Genomic DNA, 20,014 nt, shown 5'->3' on the forward strand with positions numbered 1-20,014 from the left:
ATGTACCCAAATAGTTTTCTTCAGCCACATCAGTGCTAACTCACCTGGTAAAATTGGATGCCAAACGGGTCCGCAAATCCTTCCCATGCTGCTTTGAGGGAACTATTGTGTGACTGGTACTCGTCGAGCGTTGCATACGCCGTGTCAGACACAGCTTTTACTTTGACGGCGGCTGCCAGTGAACTTGGCGGTTCTGTTATTATGGTAACGCCGTCTGATGATCTCCACGATGACCTCCCGGCATTGTTGATGCATTTAACCGTAGCAAATAATTTCTGACCTTCGACCATGACGCCAGAGAGATCTGCAATGACCTTTGACTCTGAATCGGGTGAAACTGTGCTGGGTAAGACGTCATCAAGCCCTGGTTCTAAACCTGATAAGGAAAATGTTTCAGTCGTTTTGTTTAATGCAAGTTCGCCCCAAACAAGGCTAAAGCCAATCTAGGTAAGGGGCTACATGAAGAAAATGAATAAACATGAAAAATAACTCAGGAGAGCTGGAGGCAGGAATTGATATTCCTCTTTAATAAACAGTCCAGATTGTAGGATGGGGGAAAAACATCCACCAGGCAAGGAGTTCCAGGGAGATGTAGTACCTCAAACCTTTTGGAGTAAACAATTCTAAAAATCATAATCACAAGGTGGGATAGTTTTTGATTGGTAATTAAGTACTATAGGGTTTTTTGTAAAAATTTCAGCCAACCAAAAGGGACACCAACTTGTCACTACAAAAAGAACAAAATTGCAACTCAAGAATAAAAATTTCAAGCAAGCATTGGTTCAATTATAATCTAATCTTACCAATGGCCCATTCACAGTAGTCAACTCCACTTTCTGGATCAGAGGCGGACCAACTGAATGAGACAGATTTGTCATCTGAACTGAAGTCAATATCTATAGATGAAAAATAAATCGCATTAATTATATTTTTTTAAATAAAATTCAATTCAATACAATACAATTAATCTGAGCCTTTATTTCTTCACTTATGTCTGATTTAAAGGTACTGGATACTTGGTAAACGAGCAATGAAGAACTGCTGATAGTATGAAATAACAAATGGCTCTCTCTGAAGTAACGTAGTTTTTGATAAAGAGGACATTTCTCATTTAAATATTAAAATACTTCAATTTCCTCATGGGTATACTTTGCCCTTTAAAAAAATGAAGCATACAGGCTTGCAATTAAGTCAAAATTTTCACAATTACCAAGTGCCCAGTGCCTTTAATATTGTACTAACTGCTCCGTCAACAGTGACAAATTGTTGATTATAGTATAAATACAAACATTTGCTGACATCCTACCGTTGGTTTCAATAGGTAGCTCAATAGTTCTTAACGACTATTTAGAATTTTCTACCAAAGTTTTCGTTGTACTTACCATCTTCACTTCCTCCGTCTAGAACTGAATGGAAAATTGGAGTTGTCAGGTCAATTAATACAGGGTCAGAGGTCACAACGGATATAAGGTCAGCTGCATTCTTTGCCGTCACCGTGACGTAGACAAAGGAACCGTGAGACATGGTGAGCTCGGTATTAATAGCATTTGTTTGTGTTCCAACGGACTTGAAGTTCTGTAATTGGGTGCCACCGGAACTGGTTCCTGGAGATATGACAAATAACGTATGGTTAAGACTGGAGTACGACTGGATCAGATAAAGAGCTAATGGGAACCTAGATTTATTTAATATGGAGGTTTCGCACGCGAACGGATACGCAAACGCATACGTTTAGCTATCTGTAACGCATTTAAGTCTAGCAAGCAGGATATCAGGGTCGTCTGCATGTAAAGCGGATGGCGAGTAGCGTTTGACGTCATAACAATGACGTATCCGTCGCACAAACCGTGTCCGTTCGCATGCGAAACCTCCCTAATATAGTACACAAAGGATGATAGTGTTATCGTTCTGGAGGTCTGCTGCAAGGGTCTTTAAAAAGTTTCACTCTAGCCAAAATCCCGGGATAATTTTTGTTTACCAGACACAAACAAGCATTCTTGCTGGTGCATGCAGGCGTGGTGAACATAATCACTATTGTTGTATAGCCAGTTCATAATGCCTATTGTGTTTCGTTTAAATCATCTGGATTATCGCTAGTTTGGGGTCGAAAAGCAAAAACTATTCGATACGAAATTATGGGATTTTTCTCATTTTGTCCATAGTCTAGCAATAATAGGGTAACAAGGAGATCCAGTATTTTTTTTTTTTAAATTACTGAACTTACCGATGGCCCAATTGTAGTCAATGATTGGACTCTCTGGATCAATGAAATGCCACTTGGCTTCGAGTGATGACCAATTGTGGATAAACTGTGTATGGACATCGACTGATCCCTGACCAGTACTCGGCTCAGTGGTTAATAGTGTCACCTAGAATTGACAAACAATAAGATGTAAATAACAAAAACAAATGTTTTAACAGATCTACAAATTTAACTGTCTGAAGCCCGGTTCGTATTTCCTGCAAATGCGAATGCGATACGAATACTGACGTAACAAAATTCGCAATAAATAGTTTGCGTCCGTTGAAATGTGTTCAACCCCTGCAAAAACATACCGCAAGTCTACATATACAACATTTAAATTACCCTGTAGTTTTGTGAACAATGTCATCACTTTTGGTTACAAACTGTGGATTTCAAGTAATTAGTAGAGGGGGGGGGGGGTAAATGACAATGTGAATTTCTGATCAAATCAAACTACAAATCGTAATTTGTGTGTGATCCCTGGCTACACGGCAGTTAACGGTTGTATGGCTTCTGACTGGCACCCCCGAACAAAGATATTGACAAAATAGGAACACCGCCAATATAGGGCTAGATAGCTCAGTTGGTAGAGCGCAGGCACGTTAATCCGGAGGTCGTTGGTTCGAATCCCACTCTAGTCAATTCTTTGTTCAACCCAAAAATCAAATCAAACTACGACAACATTCAAATGTGTCGTCAACTTGATAGATTCTCTGTTTTAACTCTCGTACCTGAATATTGTCAAGTAGAATTCCATTCGATCGCCCCACTGATGACATTCTCAACGTTGAGAGAGCTTCGCTGGCTGTGAAATAAAACCTCTGTTCATGCCATTGTATGGACGACAGACTCTGATTAGAGTGACTACCAGCTGGGCGACTGTACAACCTGAAGACACGGTTTAATCCTGGTGCTTCAATGCGACCTTCTTGGTTTAACAGAGGCTCATTAGACGGGACAACGTGACTAGTAAAGAAGAGAACCCGGTAGTGGCTTCCAGGGGTCGAGTTGAAAGTTTGTGAGATCGATCCGTGTAACGATAAGAAGGAACGTCCGTCACGAGCAACCTTCTTCCCATGAGTGATCACAGTGAGTTGGAGTTGGGTATTAGAGCCAACTTCCCATGGCGCTAATTCATCCTGTGAACTTTCAAAGTCTTCTTCAGAGTTTGCTGTGGATTCAACAGGTGATTCTGTCGTCAAAGGAAGTGACGAGTTGTCATATAGCTCGGACTCATCTTGTGTTGTGAAATCAACTGCAGGAGAATCTGTCGTCAAAGCAGATGACGAGTTGTCACTTAGCTCGGCTTCATCTTCTGTCGTGGCATCAGTTACATGAGACTCTGTCGTCAAAGCAGGTGCTGAGTTGTCAGTTAACTCAGCCTCGGTCATCTGCGTTGACATCGGTTCCTGGATATCTGCATAAGAGCATAAACAGGAGTTAATACAAAATTAAGGTCTAAATAAAACTAAAAACTTACGCACAAACAAACTGCTTGAAAGGTTCTTCTGCAAGTTAGAGGAAAAAACTCGTTCACATTGGAATGTATTCCACATTTTATTTATTATTTAAACAATTATACAGCAATGAAGTTTTGCCTTTTTTTGTGGTGTGAAACATTTGGGCTCTACTTTGAAAAGTAGGTTTTATGACATACCTGGTTCATTTTGTCCTTCAAATGATGGATTTACGATGAGATTATCTCCAGAGTGGATACAGTTCTGTGGTTCTGGAGGAGTGACGTCAACCACAACCCCATCAGAGAAGACTTGCTCTGACGCTCTACCAGCTGCGTCAATGCCTGACACTATGGAGTAGTACCTTATACCTGGTGATAAGAACAAGGACCAAATGAAAGTCCAATCATGATTTAAGTTTTGATCGTGATCAACAATGGTCCGTTAAAATTTGTAGATACCTTATACATACTAGTACATGTATAATGTACCTGTGGGGTTTTTTTTCCCGGGACTCGGGAAAGTACCGAGTATACAGTGCTAACACACATCGGTGTATGGGTAAAAACCAAAATTAGTGTTACATGCTAGGATAATAAAGATTGAAAGTAGATTTTAAAAATATATTATGTTTCCGATTTTGAACACAATTAAAAGTAATAATAACAAACACTGAACCATTGTATTGGGTAATTAAGGAAGTCTTACCTCCTGTGAGAGGAACTAAGAGCGTCTCCGACGCCGATAACTGCATCCCAACATCGGTACATTGGAGGACACTATCATCAGTAGAATCAGGAGTTCGTCCAACACACCACTCATAGTGATCAATGTAGGACTCCAGGTCTGTAAAGCCGTGCCATGAGGCTGAGATCAATGTACTAGAGTTCTGGTATTCTACATCATGCAGATCTGATAAGAGAAGAATGCAGGCTTTGAATGAGCTATTTGTGAGGAGTTAGATTTGAATATTGTCTGGCACAAAGACTTGTTATAGTCACAATGTACAGCTTACATTTGAATTCCTCAGACTATAGAGACAGTTTCTATGTCAAATGGTTCGGGGCAAGCTTTTGTAGAGCAACTTCCAGATGAGCAAACCCTGGTACCATTATGCCATACACATCCATTCAGAATTGTGTATGTGAATTCATCACCGTCTCTTACGTAACTAAGCAAAAGCTTGCCCCTAACATAGGCAACTGTCTCGATAGTCTGTTCAAAGTTAACGTGTGTTCAAGGACGTCATTATACCAGACTGTATTTAAATCTAACAAATGGTGTATTCTGTTTCAAAGTAGGTTCAAGGTTCAAGGTTAATTTATTTCCAGAGTTTGAAAAGCAAAAGGTAATTATCAATAGAAAAAGAAGTCATTATACAAAATACAAAGTTTATGTTTCACAACGTAGGTTTGAAAAACTACATCGAGGGAAACATACTGCGGAGTATCCATTTAAGATGCAAAGTTTATCAAGTTAATGGTCTCCCTTGTGACATGCATAATATGTATCTAAAACTAAAAATAATGTTAAGTGGGCAGAAAGGGAAAAATTTAAAAACCATATACATTATAATCTGGTTGCTAATTTCATAAAGGGAGCAACGCACAAATTCAATAAGAATTGCACTTCTGGAAAAACAAAACATGGAAGCATTTTACGTCATACCTATCCCATCAAACACCAGTCCAGCATCCGGTTTTCTCAGATCAACCACAAAGCCATCACTGCTTCTGAGTGTGCGCAGACCTGCTTTGTTGATTGCCCGTACGTTGCTATAGTAACGGTGCCCACTCTGAAGACCAAGGCCAGTGAACTGTGTCCTTTGTACACTCGATGGTAAGATTTTGGCGGCAAAGTGACTGACATCTTCACCTATAATATAAAATACAATAAAACATACTTAAGCATAACAATTAAAATTTATAAGGCGCTATTCCACCAAGATCATAGCGCACTTGAAAGCAACTAACGTTGAAAAAGGGCGAGTCTTTAGAACTGCAGATGAAGTAACAGATTCCATAATGGCAGTAAGGAGATTGTTCCAAATCGAGGGCCCAGCCACACTGAAAGCTTCTTGACCTAGAACTTTGCTTGCTCGGGGAAAATTAAAGCGAGTGATGTCAAGTGTATGTGGACCGAAGAAATCGTGGAGGAGTGTAATGTGACAGTAAAGTGGAAATATTATATTGAGGTGTAGTTTTGTTCAAGCATTTTAAACTAGAAGGTAAATTTTAAAATGGATTCGTTTCCTAAAGTGATGGGGTACTATGTTCTCTCAAGGGTGTGGAACATATTAAACGAGCTGCACTATTTTGTAATTTACTAATAAATTTGATTTGCACGAACAAAGATCATTTCATTTTTTTTGGCAAATCTCTTGATCTCTGACAGAGGATGCGAATAAAAATTATTGATTCAGAGCACAAACAGGCCAGACAAATTTCAGAAACATTCTTTTGAAGGATTCAAAGAAAATGCAAGAGCCCTTATCTAAAAAAAAAAAACCTTAGAACGGTCCTCTTACTGAAATACCTTGTTTGATTGTATTAGTCATTATTCTGATTTTGACGGGGGTCTCCATTTAACAAGCTTGCCTTTAGGAGACCTCCCACTTAATCTATAATTAAGTTTGTCTTCTCCTGTTATGTTAAATTTTGTCCTTTTCAATGATTGAGTGAAAATAAATTGAACTATGAACTATGAACTATGAACCAGCTTCTACTAATTTGTCTTAATAGTTTTACCTCCTTTGAATGTGCCGAGCGATACCTCATAGTGTGATATCTCGTCGTCTCGAAACACTCCCTCCCAAGAGACGTACATAGTATCAGTATCATTGAGATAGTCGGTATCCTCCGTAGACTGTTCGGTTGCTAGATCCTTTATCTGAAAGTTAAAGGCAGTGGACACTATTGGTAATTACTCAAAAAAATTATTGGCAGAAAACCTTTCTTGGTGACGGGTAATGGGGAGAGGTTGATGGTATAAAACATTGTGCGAAACAGCTCTCTCTGAAGTGCCATAGTTTTCGAGAAAGAAGTAATTTTCCACGAATTTGATTTCGAGACCTCAGATTTAGAACTTGAAGTCTCGAAATCTACCATCTAAACGGACACAACTTCGTGTGACAAGGGTGTTTTTTTCATAATTATCTCTCAAGTTCGATGACCGATTGAGCTCACATTTTCACTGGTTTGTTATTTTTTACATATGTTGAGGTACACCAACTGTGAAGGCTAGTCTTTGACAATTACCAATAGTGTCCACTGCCTTTAACATTAAATTCACATAATATATCAAATTTAACACTTTAAGAACCACTCTTCCAAGCATCAAGATTAAAAAGTCTACGTCATTGAAGACATAAGGATGAATAATAACAGAACTGGTAAAATAAAACGTCTAAGATCACTGATTTACACAAAATTTTCACGGTGTAATGATTATAGTAGAAAACACCCTTGAAATATTTCTGTCTGAAATGTCAGATGTGATGAGTAATAAATAAAACTAAGTTCCCGTTTGGAGTTAAAAGCTCAATGAGCGTGTTATTAATTGTTTTTCAATCGATGTTTTGCACAACCTGAAATCGGGTCTTTACTATCTTCTCGTTACCCAGACGGCCGAACGATCTCAAACTTCTACAGGGTTTTCAGATTATGTATATGGTGGATTGCAAAAAGTGCTTACACTGCCAGCGACTGTTTTGTTAGCAAAACAAAACAAGTATGTAATCCCTTTAAAAAATCAAAGCTATCTACCCGTCTTCCTAGCATCAATATTCTCGATCAAAGTTCGATCATTGAAGACATAAAGATGAATCATAAAAAGGAGACAAAAATACTTGCAAGTTAAAAAAACTAAACTCTTTTGCCAAGCTTACCTTTGTTCCTCTGACTTTTGAGATTTCTGGAGCCTTGATATCTGGCGTAACACCATCTGATCTAAACACGGCGTACGAGGTGTCACTGTACCAGGCCCGGATGTAAAAATGATACCTCAATCCAGCTTTCAGAATCCGGGCTGAAACAATAAACAGTAAACATTTATAATGCACTGCTTATAACCATGTTGAGATGCTCATGGCACATCAGTAGAGGGATCTGGGGTCGATTTCACCAAGAACTAAGGTTCCCTTTGAAGTAATGTAGCTTTTGAGAAAGATATTATTTCTTACTCAAATAATAAAAGACAATAATACAACTCAAACCTTTTATTACGTAAAGCAACAAGGGTGTTTTTTCGTTCATAATTCTCTTGCATCTTCCTCTATGTACCTTTATCGAGCGTAAAGATAGTGTGATTTTCCTGTCCAATGTCAAACCAAACCCTTTCATTGGCTGAATCGAATACCCCTGTAGGTTCAACATCTGATGACGAGTCGTCCCCAATACTCCATTCATACCTTCAACAAAATTAGAATAAAACGATTCCGGATTATTGTTCTATTCGAAAACATCTGTGGTAGAATTGGAGAACTCCAGTTTGGCTCAGTTGTTTATTTCGTGTTTCTAACTACTGTGATCCCAGCTCAAAGCCTTGTATGTGGATTGAGTTTCTGTCCCTCCCCGATTGTATAAATGTTCCCCTTCTTCCAGAACTTAAAACATTCATTCCTTTGTCATCTTTTTTTTTAAATAAAAGTCTTCATATCTTCTTGATATTTCGTTGCAGTGTCCTTTGGTGTTATTATGGTGCAGTTATTAATGGTTAATTAAGAAAACAAATTAAAATAGTGGAGCACTAATGTTAAAGTTCCTTACGATTGCCAATCCTTGACAGTCAGGCTTCGAAGGACTGGGCCCAATTTCACAGTGCTGCTTAGAAATAAGCAGAAAATAATTCCTTAGCAAATTTCTGCTTAGCAGAAATGAGCAGAACACAAGTCACAAATGGTGCATGTGACAAAGTATTTTGACTGGTAACCCTATTCTGGTAAGCATAATGTGTTTTTTTTTTGCTTAGCCACCTTTTGTGCTTAAACAGCCCTGTGAAATTGGTCCCTAGTGACTATATGTCCTGATTGTGGGACCAGACTCTACTCTGAAATATGATAAGGTATTATTTACTTGATGGAACGATATTTTGTTTGGCAAACAGATTTCTTTGTTACTCCTTTTATCGACCAATCAGAAATACCCAGACTTACCAATTGATACTTAGTCCTTTCAGCTGACTGACCCGCCATGCAGCAGCCATCATATACTGAGTTGGAGTGCCATCAATATCAATCAAGTTATTGATATCGACAAAGTTCAGATCGATAACGTCTAGGACCTCGATCTCGGTATTAGGGTTGTCTTCATGGATAACACAAAGAGAAAAACAATGATTTAATGGACGGTTTTGTCTTATTAAAGACCCCCTTTAACGAAAACGGCAACGATTGATCTTTGCTGAAATGTTGTTTCAAATGCTTGTAATCATTAAGGAAATTGAGTTCACGCTCACACGTGAGTTAACACAATTTTGTTTGTTTAATATAATTCTCAGGCGCTTTTTAGAGGGATACGTCATCACTAATATTACGTCATTTTGGAGCTCCGTTTTGTATTAGCCGCATTTATTGCAGCTTGGAGCTTAGCTTATAACAATGCAAACTCCCACACACGATTCTAAGGTACTGTCATTTTGACGCACGCTGTCAAACAGCAAAGTGTTTTTAATTTTTGTTTTCACCAACCTTAAGGTTAGTGCATAATTTTTGACGGATAATTTTATGACAAATTTTGAAACTGTACTGTTAAGTTTGGCTGAGCTTAAAGGAACACGTTGCCTTGGATCGGACGAGTTGGTCAAAACAAAAGCGTCTGTAACCGTTTTTTAAAAAATGCATATGGTTGGAAAGATGTTTTAAAAGTAGAATACAATGATCCACACAAGTTTGCCTCGAAATTGCGTGGTTTTCCTTCTACTGTGCGAACTAACATGGTCGGCCATTTATGGGAGTCAAAATTTTGACCCCCATAAATGGCTGACGTGTTAGTCGACGAGGTAGAAAGAAAACCACGCAATTTCGAGGCATGTGTGTGTGGATCATTGTATTCTACTTTTACAACAGCTTTCTACCCATATGCATTTTATAAAAAACGGTTGCAAAGGCTTTTCAAAGACCAACTCGTCCGATCCAAGGCAACGTGTTCCTTTAAGTTTCATGTCGATTTACCTCTTGTTAAATCCCTACATTGCCCTTGTGCTGTAGAACAGGTTAGATGAACGGGCGCACAAGTGCAGTGACCCTCACATGTTGCAGATTGGCAACGACGTAACAGGACTAGTGCGCCCTCATCGGGTGATGTTTCAGAAATTTCAAATGTCGAATGGTGGCGACTGCTTGGTAGGCCAACCTTCAAAAATGAAATCATGAAGAAAACAAGAAAGAAGAAATGAAGTTGTGATGAAACACAACTAATATTTTTGACATTGAGTCCAAGTAAAGAAATCAAGATCTAGCAATAATACGCAAACAGTGGCATGGTAAAAAAAGTTACCGTCACTTAACTTTGTGAGTATGAACATCTTTGGCAATCTCTTATTGACAGTCCTCAACATTTGCACCATTAAGGTATAATATAGTCATACTCATTTCTCATTGAACTATGAGGATAAATGAACCTCCAGGGAAACTGACTGCGTACGTTTTTAAGTATTTTAAACTAGATTATGTGGAGCTTTAAAGAGAAGGAACACTTACATGTATCTTTAAAGTTATGTTGCACTTTTAGTGGTTAAAAACTAGTAGTCTAGTTTTAGACTTACCCCATTTACAGCCCATAGAGACACATAAAGGTAGTGATTGATGGAATCAGTTATACTGCCCTCTACTGGTATAATTGCTGTTTGTGCAATACCTTCATCTGACGACATTCCATCACTGCTGTGGCTCACACGAACTGGTCCACTCTAAAACAGAAACAATATGTTAGCCAAACTTAAGTTTAAATTTAAGGCACTGTACACGCTTGGCTATTATTCAATTAACATAACAATGTACTTGATAACGAGCAACGGAGAGTTGTTGATAGTATAACACATTTTGAGAAAAGACTCCAACCGAAAGTAACGTAGTTTTGTAGAAAGAGGCTTTTTCTAACTAAAATACTAGAAGACTTCGGCCCAGGCCTCTTATTTCTACCTGAAAGCACACAAAATGTGTACAGCAGTTCTTTCATAATATTTGTCGATGACCTTTTGAGCCCAAACTTTCAAAGGCTTGTTATTTTATGCATGTTGGGATACAATGCCTGTGGGATACACCAAGTGAGAATACTGGTCTTTGACAATACCAAAGGTGTCAAGTGCGCGTATAAGTTGGTACCGAAATAAATACAAGTTTTTACACGTTTGCTGTGTATAACGCACAAAAAAAAAGTGCCTCGTCGTAAAGAGAAGTGGTTTGCCCCAGATGTTCCTTTTTTGATTGGAACATGCATCAAACCTATGGCGCTACGTAAAATGAGTATGTCCCTTAATTTAAACGAGAAATAACATACCTTGCCGGTAAATACTGAATGTTGGAGCGCCTATTAGGGCGTCACTGAGTGACGGACACCAGCTCAATAAGTATACAAAGTTTATACTATTTATACTTACTGATGTGAGTTCTGAGCCACCGTACGTTCTTCCAACAGAGACAAAGTAATGACTGATGCCGGAGTGTAAGTCAGCAAACCCAACCCAAGCAAGGGCGAGGGATCCAGTGGAGGTAAGCGGATCCTGTAACCATGTCATCCAACCAGAGTGATATCGTGGAGGCTTCCGGAAAAATAACATAAGCATGAAGTGTAACTGGAAAATGTATGAAGTTCTAGGTCAAAAGGATTTCAGTGTGGCTGGGCCAATGATTTGGAACAATCTCCAAACTGCCATTAGGGAATCTAATACTCTATCTGCTTTTCGTAAAATCCTTAAGACTCACCCTTTTACAATGTTAATTTCTTTCTAGTGCGCTATGGTCTTGATGGAATAGCGCCTTATAAATTTTAACTGTTTCATGTGTCAAAAAAATTATATAAATAAAACCAACAACAGATCGGTACAAACCTCAATACCACAAGGATATTTTTTATAAACATTTGTTTAGAATGTTTACTTTTACACATCATGTTCTACGTAACTAAAGGGTGATTGAAAAGAATCATGTTCTTTCTTTTATCCACTTTACTTCAAAGTGTCAACGTGTTCTCAGAAGACTAACTTGCAATTGAAAGGTTATGAGTTCGTATCTGATTTCACAATGACTAGAATAATTGTTGTCGTCTACTTATTTAACCACAACTGATTGATTTGTGTAATTCATAATCATAGACTTTAAAGCCAGTGGACACTATTGGTAAATGTCAAAGACCAGTCTTCTCACTTGGTGTACCTCAACATATGCATAAAATAACAAACCTGTGAAAATTTGAGCTCGATTGGTCATCGGAGTTATGAGATAACTATGAAAGAAAAAACACCCTTGTCACACGAAGTTGTGTGCGTTTTATAGATGGTTGATTTCGAGACCTCAAGTTCTAAACTTGAGGTCTCGAAATCAAATTCGTGGAAAATTACTTCTTTCTCGAAAACTTCACCACTTCAGAGGGAGCCGTTTCTCGCAATGTTTTATACTACCAACCTCTCCCCATTACTCGCTACCAAGTAAGGTTTTATGCTAATAATTATTTTGAGTAAGTACCAATAGTGTCTACTGCCTTTAAACCCATGCTTGTATGCGAGAGAGAGATGGCTGTTGCCAGCTTGGTATTTATATCCCCTTGTGGGAGTTTGCTGAGTTCCCCTGATGGAAATATCATCTAAACAAGCAAGCAAACAAACACAAAAACAAGCAAACAAACGAATATAAATACATTAAACAAACATCATTGTTTTATAAGTAAAATTCCAGCTGGTGTTGATTATATAAAAAGTTAGCTCGACAAATTAATTATATCCTAAATGAATTGATAGAACCTACTGTGGGACCAGTTGATTCTGTCCCGGTTGGAGTTATCCAAATTATGCGACGATGTTCTAGTTCAGCTGAACTCCCTGTTCGAACTGCAAATGTTCCCACGTTGGGGGAGCTACTGTCGACCTGTACAAGTGATAGAGATATAGTCATAACCCTTTGAAAACATGATTTTTTTTAAAGGCTGTCAGATAAATAGTACTTAAAATGGTAAGGTAGACATTTACTAATGCTCAGAGGAAAATATTATTAAACATATGGTGTGTCGTGGCCTAGCGGTTTATAGAGCACTAGCCTAATAAAGATAAGGTAAAATAAAAGAGTTGTACAAGGTCAGTAATTATGCTATCAGGGAAGGAAATTTTTTAACAGATTCATTATACCTATATTTCTAGATATTTTAACTGTTATAGTGCCAATATGCTTCTTCCTTGGTACTGTGTGCCAGTGTTGTAGTCAAGACCGCTACACCCGAGACTAAGACCACGACCAAGACCAGCATGTCCAAGCCCAAGCCTTACAATACTGCTGTGTGCACCATCAACAAGGCTAATGCACATGGTTTAAATTGTGACTTGTAAAACTGATTATTCAAACTTACGAGAAATTCTGCTGACTTTGCTTCAGCGCAGAGTCCGGCATGATTACATGCTACCACTGTGATGACGTAGTGGCTTCCGTCATGTAAGGTCAAATTGGTGAAGGTGTGGTCTACTTCACTTCCAGCAACCTGTAAAAAATGAAATACGTTTTTAATTCGAAACAAAGACCAACGAGGTATGTTTTTTATATGAGCAATTATACTCAACCTACAAATTTGCAAGAATTAAAGGAACACTTGGTCTAGGATCAGGCGAGTTAGTCTTTGAAAGCGTTTGGAACTGTTTGTTATGAAATGCATATGGTTAGAAGGATAATTTTAAAGTATAGAGTATAATGATCCACACAAACATGCCGCAAAATTGCACGATTTTCCTTTGTGTCTTACGTTGAGAACTTACACGGTTAGCCATTTTATGGAGTCAAACGCTTTTCAAAGACCAACTCGACCGATCTAAGGCAACGTGTTCCTTTAATGTATCTATCTCAATGTTACTTCTGCCCAGCGCAATGACTTTGTGTTCAAAGTTATTACCTTTAATGCTGGAATATTAAAATCTCCATTATGATGTGTGCTCACTGACACAAACTGTTCCTTTATGCCGCTCTCTGGGTCATCGAACTTCCAGGAGAATCGAATGACGTCACAAAGAACCTAAACATAACAATATTATTCATCAAAAAAATATACAAGTAATTAAGTTACAAAGCTCAAAGATCTAATGAACGATTTCTTGCTCATTTTTAAGGGTTTAATTAAAAGAAAATTATTTGAATGTCAAGACTTGCTGTTCTCATTTTCGCAATGTATATGTATCGTTACAAAACAATTTTACTTTGACAAGTTAAATTGAAACGAATATAATTGTCAAAACGCTTGTTGATTTGACCTTATTCGATGAAACTAAAAAGACCCAACTCAAATATTGATTCAAAAGCCATTCTGGTATAAAGAATTGTTGATAACATGAGATTTACCTGAGTGTTTGTGACAGCTACTCCGAATGTTCCGTCAATGGTTGGTTCCTGAATCACTTGAGGTCGGCTTGAATCTGCACGGAACCCATTGGATGTAGCCTCACTCCACCTACCAAGCCCATTATAAGCACGGACTGTGATGTAGATATCAGTGTTGTCTAGCATCTGATCTGACTCCGACAGGAACATCAGGGCAGATTGTGACAGCTCAATACGTGTTGATGAAAGGATATCAGCCGAGCCTGGTGTGGTACCAGCTCGCCATTCATAGTATGATAGGCTGGAATGGGGATCATGGAAACCCCACCAATGTGCAGAGAGCTGCCTCCTGTAAAACGAGCAATACGAACAAAAATAAAGGCAACCCGAAATATTGCCTTTAATAAACTTGCAAAGCGTGTTTCTTGTAAGCTCAACATAATTTGTTACTAAAGGAAATAATCGTACTTGAACAATGTCCATTTACAAATTGTCAAATGAGGTAATTTTACCTCAACAAATAGGGCTTGGTTGTTTTGTTTTCTTCCCATCGAAAGTGTACATCATTTCTCCGCAAAAGTTGTGTGACCTTAATATGACATCCAATCATTGAATCTTTAGGAACTCGGTGTTAACTTGTTCAGATTGTTTTTCTTTGAAGCCATTGGACCCTTTCTGTAAACAGTATTGTCCAAGGCCCACACTTCGTGTATCACAACTTCAATATAAAATAACAAACCTGTGAAAATTTTGACTCAATTGAACGTCGGAGTCGGGAGAAAATAACGGGAAAACCCACCCTTGTTTCCGCACGTTTTGCCGTGTCATGACATGTGTTTAAAATAAATCCCTAATTCTCGATGTCGAGGATTGATAATTGTTTTACTGTTTTCTCAAAAAGTAAAGCATTTCATGGAATAGTTTTTCAAGAGGATTCTTTCACCACTACCTTCTGTAAACCCTGTAAGTTATTTGTAAATCTGTGAACTTTTTTTTTGTGTCTGTACCGAAAGGGTCCAATGGCTTTAAAGAACTTTAACTGATAACTGTGGTTTCGAGCAAAATCAAACTTGGGAAGGAAACCAACCTTGACGACTGAAAGCTGAAATCGCTATCACCGGGGCTCCCATCATAGACACGACCTACCAACGGGGGCGAATCATCAATCAGGACCCCATCAGATGTCACTGAAGTACACAGATCAGCAGCGTTACAGGCCGTCACAGTCACATAGTATGTTAAACCAGGTACAAGGTTCAGGTTGTTAGCTTTACATTCTGAAAATGAAATGTTTCCAAAAGTGTTTATTGCGCAAACAGTATCAATTGCAAAACATGTACGTTAACAAGACAAATTAACTCACTACACGCAGTTTGATGTGTTGGAGATATTATGCATTCGCAACAAAATAAGTATGCTTTAGGTTTTAGGGATAGTCACAAATCACTTTAAGTTCCAAGATTGGACTTTACCTTTAGAAAGTCAAAGCGATTTGTAAGAAATAGTTATATAATATGAGCAAAGATGCATTTTAATACGAAACTTTCAAACAATGTTCTTGTCATGGAACTCAACAACCTACAGTGTGATCACTCACTTTGCTTGGACCCATATGAAGCTCTCAGTGGAGCACTTTAAAAAAAAAAAAAAAAATTCTATATTTGGTTTTTATTTTTCTGTACCAGTATCCATGCCGATATTCTGCTCAGGTATGACGTCACTGCAGCCTTTACACGTCCCTGCTTTCCATGAATAACCAATGAGCGTGCTGTGTGGATCATGAAATCCTTCCCAGAATGCACTTATTGTCTTCCGGTCCTCCTGGAAGTCTTGATCTCTGTGATTGGATGATGCGAGAGATGGATCTCCATCAAAGACGTGACCGGCCACTGGAGGGCTTTCTTCCACCGTGAAGGCACCGAACGCCTTTAACGTGATCAACCCAACATTGTTGATGGCCTGAGATAGATATAAATAAAATGTTTATACAAGTTAAATTGAGTTAAAACTTCTTGTTTCATATTGAAAACAGACATTTCTTTGCAGTAAGAAATTTTTCTCAATGAACTTTTTCTTCTTCTGAACGACATTATTGTATGTTAATGTATGTGAAATATCTTTTTAAAGTAAATCTGACATATCAGAATCGTTAAAGTGCTGCATACAATAAATGCTTACCTTTATTGAAATGAAATACGAGTGACCTTCATGAAGGGTCAAAGGTTGTGACGGGTCATTGACTCCAGACTCTGAGTCCTCTCTGGTGAATGGCATGACGTCAGAATGACCCGGATGTGAACCCACTGCCCACTCATAGTAGGCGATTCCACTTTCCTGGTCGGTAAAAACATTCTCCCAACTGTGATTGAATAACAAAACTTTCATTTTGTTATAACTTCAAATTGTGAAAGTATACAATAACATTTTCTTTTAACGTTGGTAACTTTTAAAGAGTGCACGACTTTTAAAGGGACAAATCCTCTCCAGATTAGGCGCTTTTGGGCATTAAAAACCGTTTACTTTGAAATGAGAACATGGTAGCTAGTGTGCGCTATTCAATTCAACAAAATGGTGGACTTCTTTATTTCTTGTACTTCAAAATGTTTCATTTTGTGAGCATCTAGTTTGTAGCATTATCTTCTTTAGAAATACTACTAATCATGTAATCTGTTTTGTAACCGAAACAAATAAGTTAATCAATCAATGGAATGTAAATGTTTGTAATATTCCTGTCCTCAATTTTTTATAACAGTCCTTTGAAAAAGAAAACCAGATCGCAATAAAAAAACTTGTAGAATGCTTTCTGTTCACAGACTTACTTTGGTGAGACAGATGTTTTGGACAGAAGGAAGCTGCCCCCAACGTCCAATGTGTAGACTTCACTCACGATCGGTGGTGTTGTGTCGATCATAATTTTGTCAGACGCTGATGTTGTAGACAAACCAACGAAATCAGTGGCTAAAAAAATGAAAAGTATGGTCATAAATTATCTTTAACAACTTTTGAATACTTCAAGGTAATTATCCCAGGTGTTTTAAACAACATTGAATGCATTGAATATGTGGGGATTATTGTTAAACAACCAGTCATTTGGAGGGTTATGGGGTTCGTTTTGGAATCCAAGAATAATGTAGATGTTACATAATATTTAAGTAACGTTCCACTCCAAGCTTAGATAAGAGCTTCTCCAAACTTGTGACCATGTATTATGCTTTACCTAACCTGAACATCTGACGTCACACTTCGAGGCTCATGAATAACGCCAGAGAGTGGTCTTTACATTCAGTTCACACACACTCAAATCTTACGTACCAACTTTACATGCAAGTTCACATACTGTACCATAACACACGTGTGAACACGACAAGCAGACGACCCAAAGAAGACTTTCCATGTTTTGACTTGAATTGGTCCGAGGTGATGTTTGTCAGCTGTGATGTTTTTCAAATCACAATTAAATAAACCAAAACGGTGACATATCAGAAGACGTTGTTTATTACCTCTAATGACTGCATAGTAGACGTGTCCATTCTGTAACCTCAAGCTGTGTATAATGATGCTGTTGGCGATACCGACACGGGTGAAGTCTATGACGTCGCTTCCACCTGGCGTTGATCCTGTCAACATTTACAACCGTCATTAACATTTAATTTCACATTACTTGAAGGTGCAATAAATATATAGGAGAAACAAATGAAACTAAATTCCCGTTTGGAGTTTGTCACTCAGTGAGCCTTCTTGTTAATTATTTTTTCTTTTTAGTAGATGTCTTGCAAAGTGTGTTATTGGTTTTCCACTATTTTCTTGTGTTCCAGATGGTCGATCAATCTCAAACTTCTACAGATTTTTCAGTTTATGTATATATAGTGGATTATATAAAGCGGTTACTGACGGGAGCTTGAGCAAAAAACAATTCTGGAAACAAATTCAAACAAATAAATAAAAAAATGTCTCATAAAATTTTTTTCAGAGATCTCATCAATAGGCATAACGGTAAACCACAAGGATATCATAATAGATTCATACCAATTGCATACTCGTAGTATTTGACTCCAGAATGATGGCGTGCCAAGCCGTGTTCCTCAACATCACTAAAAGACTCCCATTGTAAAACCAGCTCTGAAGTCGAACTCTAATAGAAACACAGAGACACGACATTTATACACAGAAAAACTTTTTCGACATTAGATCCATATCAGTTTAACATAACATTTGTTTGGAACCCTATTAAGCTGGAGATGTCCCTTTAAAAAATTAAATTGCAAAGTTTTTATAAAGGAACAATACAGAAGGGATAACAAGACAAACTCTAAAGACCATAAGTACATAAAACTTGCACACTCTTGATGATGATAGTAGAAAACTATTCTTTGTTAGCAAAACCCAATTCTGTAATGATCCTTTCAACAGGCAACGACACAAAAACCATGGTACAAGAGTTTTGACAGAGTTTCTCACCAAGGAAAACAAATATGTAAAGAATAGAAGACGTATGACAACTCGCATTACCTGGTAGTTGTTATGATTGCCCCAGCCGATCCAGACAGATCCGGGTGTCGGCGGTGTCGTATCAACGACCACACCGTCGCTACAGCTGGACACTGACGGCAGAGTTTCCGTCCATTTCTCATGCTCTAGTGTGACTTCATCAGCGTGGATGCAGATGCGGTAACGTTCGCCGTGCTCGAGTGATAAACCATAGACATTCACAAACTCTTTATCTAAAGCAAGAACCATTCAGTCAAGAATCTGCTCAAATATAGGGTTTCTTAAAAGGGTTTGGGTACTTTCTAAGAGTAAACCCAATGTCTACAGATTTACATTAAACTGTAAGCACGGTTTGAATAGTAATGGTGGTCGAAATTCTGTCCCCCTTACCTGTGTTCCCACAACCTACAGTCATTGGATGATCGCAAGTATGGTTCCCGATAGTTTTTAAAGCGCAGTTTTTCCTCAGCATAAAAAAAAAACTAAGTTACAATTTCAGTATTTAAAAAACCCGTTTCCCTTTACCAGTGTTTCCACAAGCCTCTGCCATTGGATGTTCACATGGATAGTTCAATCCATTGTCTAAGTCACCGGCAGATCCTGTGTCTTTTACTGCTGCCCAGACGTAGTGCCTGTGACGTAATGAAGGCCAGACTGCTGATAAGACGGTCGTTGATGAGATGTAGTTCTTATCGGCTTCAAGCCACACAGCATTCTGCTCTAAGGTTACTTCATCTAGGAAGATAGTAAAACATTTGTGAATTTCAATTATTTTGAATTGTTACTTGTTGTTATAGACACTGGACACGTTTGTTAATCGTCAAAGACCAGTGTTCTCACGTGGTGTATCCCAAAATAAGCATAGAATAACAAATCTGTGAAAAAGTGGGCTCAATTGGTCATCGTGCAAGAGAATAATGAAAGAAAAAACACCATTGTTGCATTACTTTGTGTGTTTTGAGATGCATAATAAAAGGCTGAAGTCTTTTATTATTTGGGTGAGAAATTACCTATGTTACTTCTGAGGGAGCCGTTTCTCACATTGTTTTATACTCACAACTCCCCATTGCTCATTACCAAGTCAGTTTTATGCTTACAATTATTTTGAGTAATTACAAATGGTTCTAATCCCAGAATATGGGTATAATCGTATTGTATAAACAAGTATGTGTGATGGGGCAGTCCTGAGTACCTACTCAATTTTTTTTTAAATGGTTTTTAGAATGTATACGTGGGAGCGAACTTTTGTTATTTAGAATTATGAAATTCCTAATGCTTCAATCAATTATCTATAGTTTCATACTTTTTTGGGTC

General features: G+C 38.1%; 1 protein-coding gene across 1 annotated transcript in view; it reads right to left on the minus strand.

Moving 5' to 3' along the window:
* The window catches only part of LOC139945185 (uncharacterized), a 48,817-nt gene that overhangs the window by 3,161 nt on the left and 25,642 nt on the right, over window positions 1–20,014 (minus strand). Inside the window, exons 29-55 of the mRNA XM_071942475.1 lie at window positions 19,226–19,435; window positions 18,722–18,933; window positions 18,239–18,344; window positions 17,713–17,829; window positions 17,032–17,170; window positions 16,391–16,571; window positions 15,895–16,171; window positions 15,300–15,489; window positions 14,234–14,561; window positions 13,791–13,910; window positions 13,257–13,385; window positions 12,662–12,781; window positions 11,299–11,460; window positions 10,465–10,608; window positions 9,872–10,052; window positions 8,855–9,005; window positions 7,983–8,110; window positions 7,589–7,728; window positions 6,450–6,591; window positions 5,371–5,577; window positions 4,411–4,614; window positions 3,903–4,073; window positions 2,977–3,662; window positions 2,225–2,369; window positions 1,383–1,604; window positions 804–896; window positions 45–376 (exon numbers count right to left, since the gene is read on the minus strand). Of these exons, the coding sequence (XP_071798576.1) occupies window positions 45–376; window positions 804–896; window positions 1,383–1,604; window positions 2,225–2,369; window positions 2,977–3,662; window positions 3,903–4,073; window positions 4,411–4,614; window positions 5,371–5,577; window positions 6,450–6,591; window positions 7,589–7,728; window positions 7,983–8,110; window positions 8,855–9,005; window positions 9,872–10,052; window positions 10,465–10,608; window positions 11,299–11,460; window positions 12,662–12,781; window positions 13,257–13,385; window positions 13,791–13,910; window positions 14,234–14,561; window positions 15,300–15,489; window positions 15,895–16,171; window positions 16,391–16,571; window positions 17,032–17,170; window positions 17,713–17,829; window positions 18,239–18,344; window positions 18,722–18,933; window positions 19,226–19,435 (5,237 nt within the window). The remainder of the gene's footprint in view (window positions 1–44; window positions 377–803; window positions 897–1,382; window positions 1,605–2,224; window positions 2,370–2,976; window positions 3,663–3,902; window positions 4,074–4,410; window positions 4,615–5,370; window positions 5,578–6,449; window positions 6,592–7,588; window positions 7,729–7,982; window positions 8,111–8,854; window positions 9,006–9,871; window positions 10,053–10,464; window positions 10,609–11,298; window positions 11,461–12,661; window positions 12,782–13,256; window positions 13,386–13,790; window positions 13,911–14,233; window positions 14,562–15,299; window positions 15,490–15,894; window positions 16,172–16,390; window positions 16,572–17,031; window positions 17,171–17,712; window positions 17,830–18,238; window positions 18,345–18,721; window positions 18,934–19,225; window positions 19,436–20,014) is intronic.

The sequence above is a fragment of the Asterias amurensis genome, chromosome 12 (assembly GCF_032118995.1).
Source record: "Asterias amurensis chromosome 12, ASM3211899v1".
NCBI classification, from domain to species: Eukaryota; Metazoa; Echinodermata; class Asteroidea; order Forcipulatida; family Asteriidae; genus Asterias; species Asterias amurensis.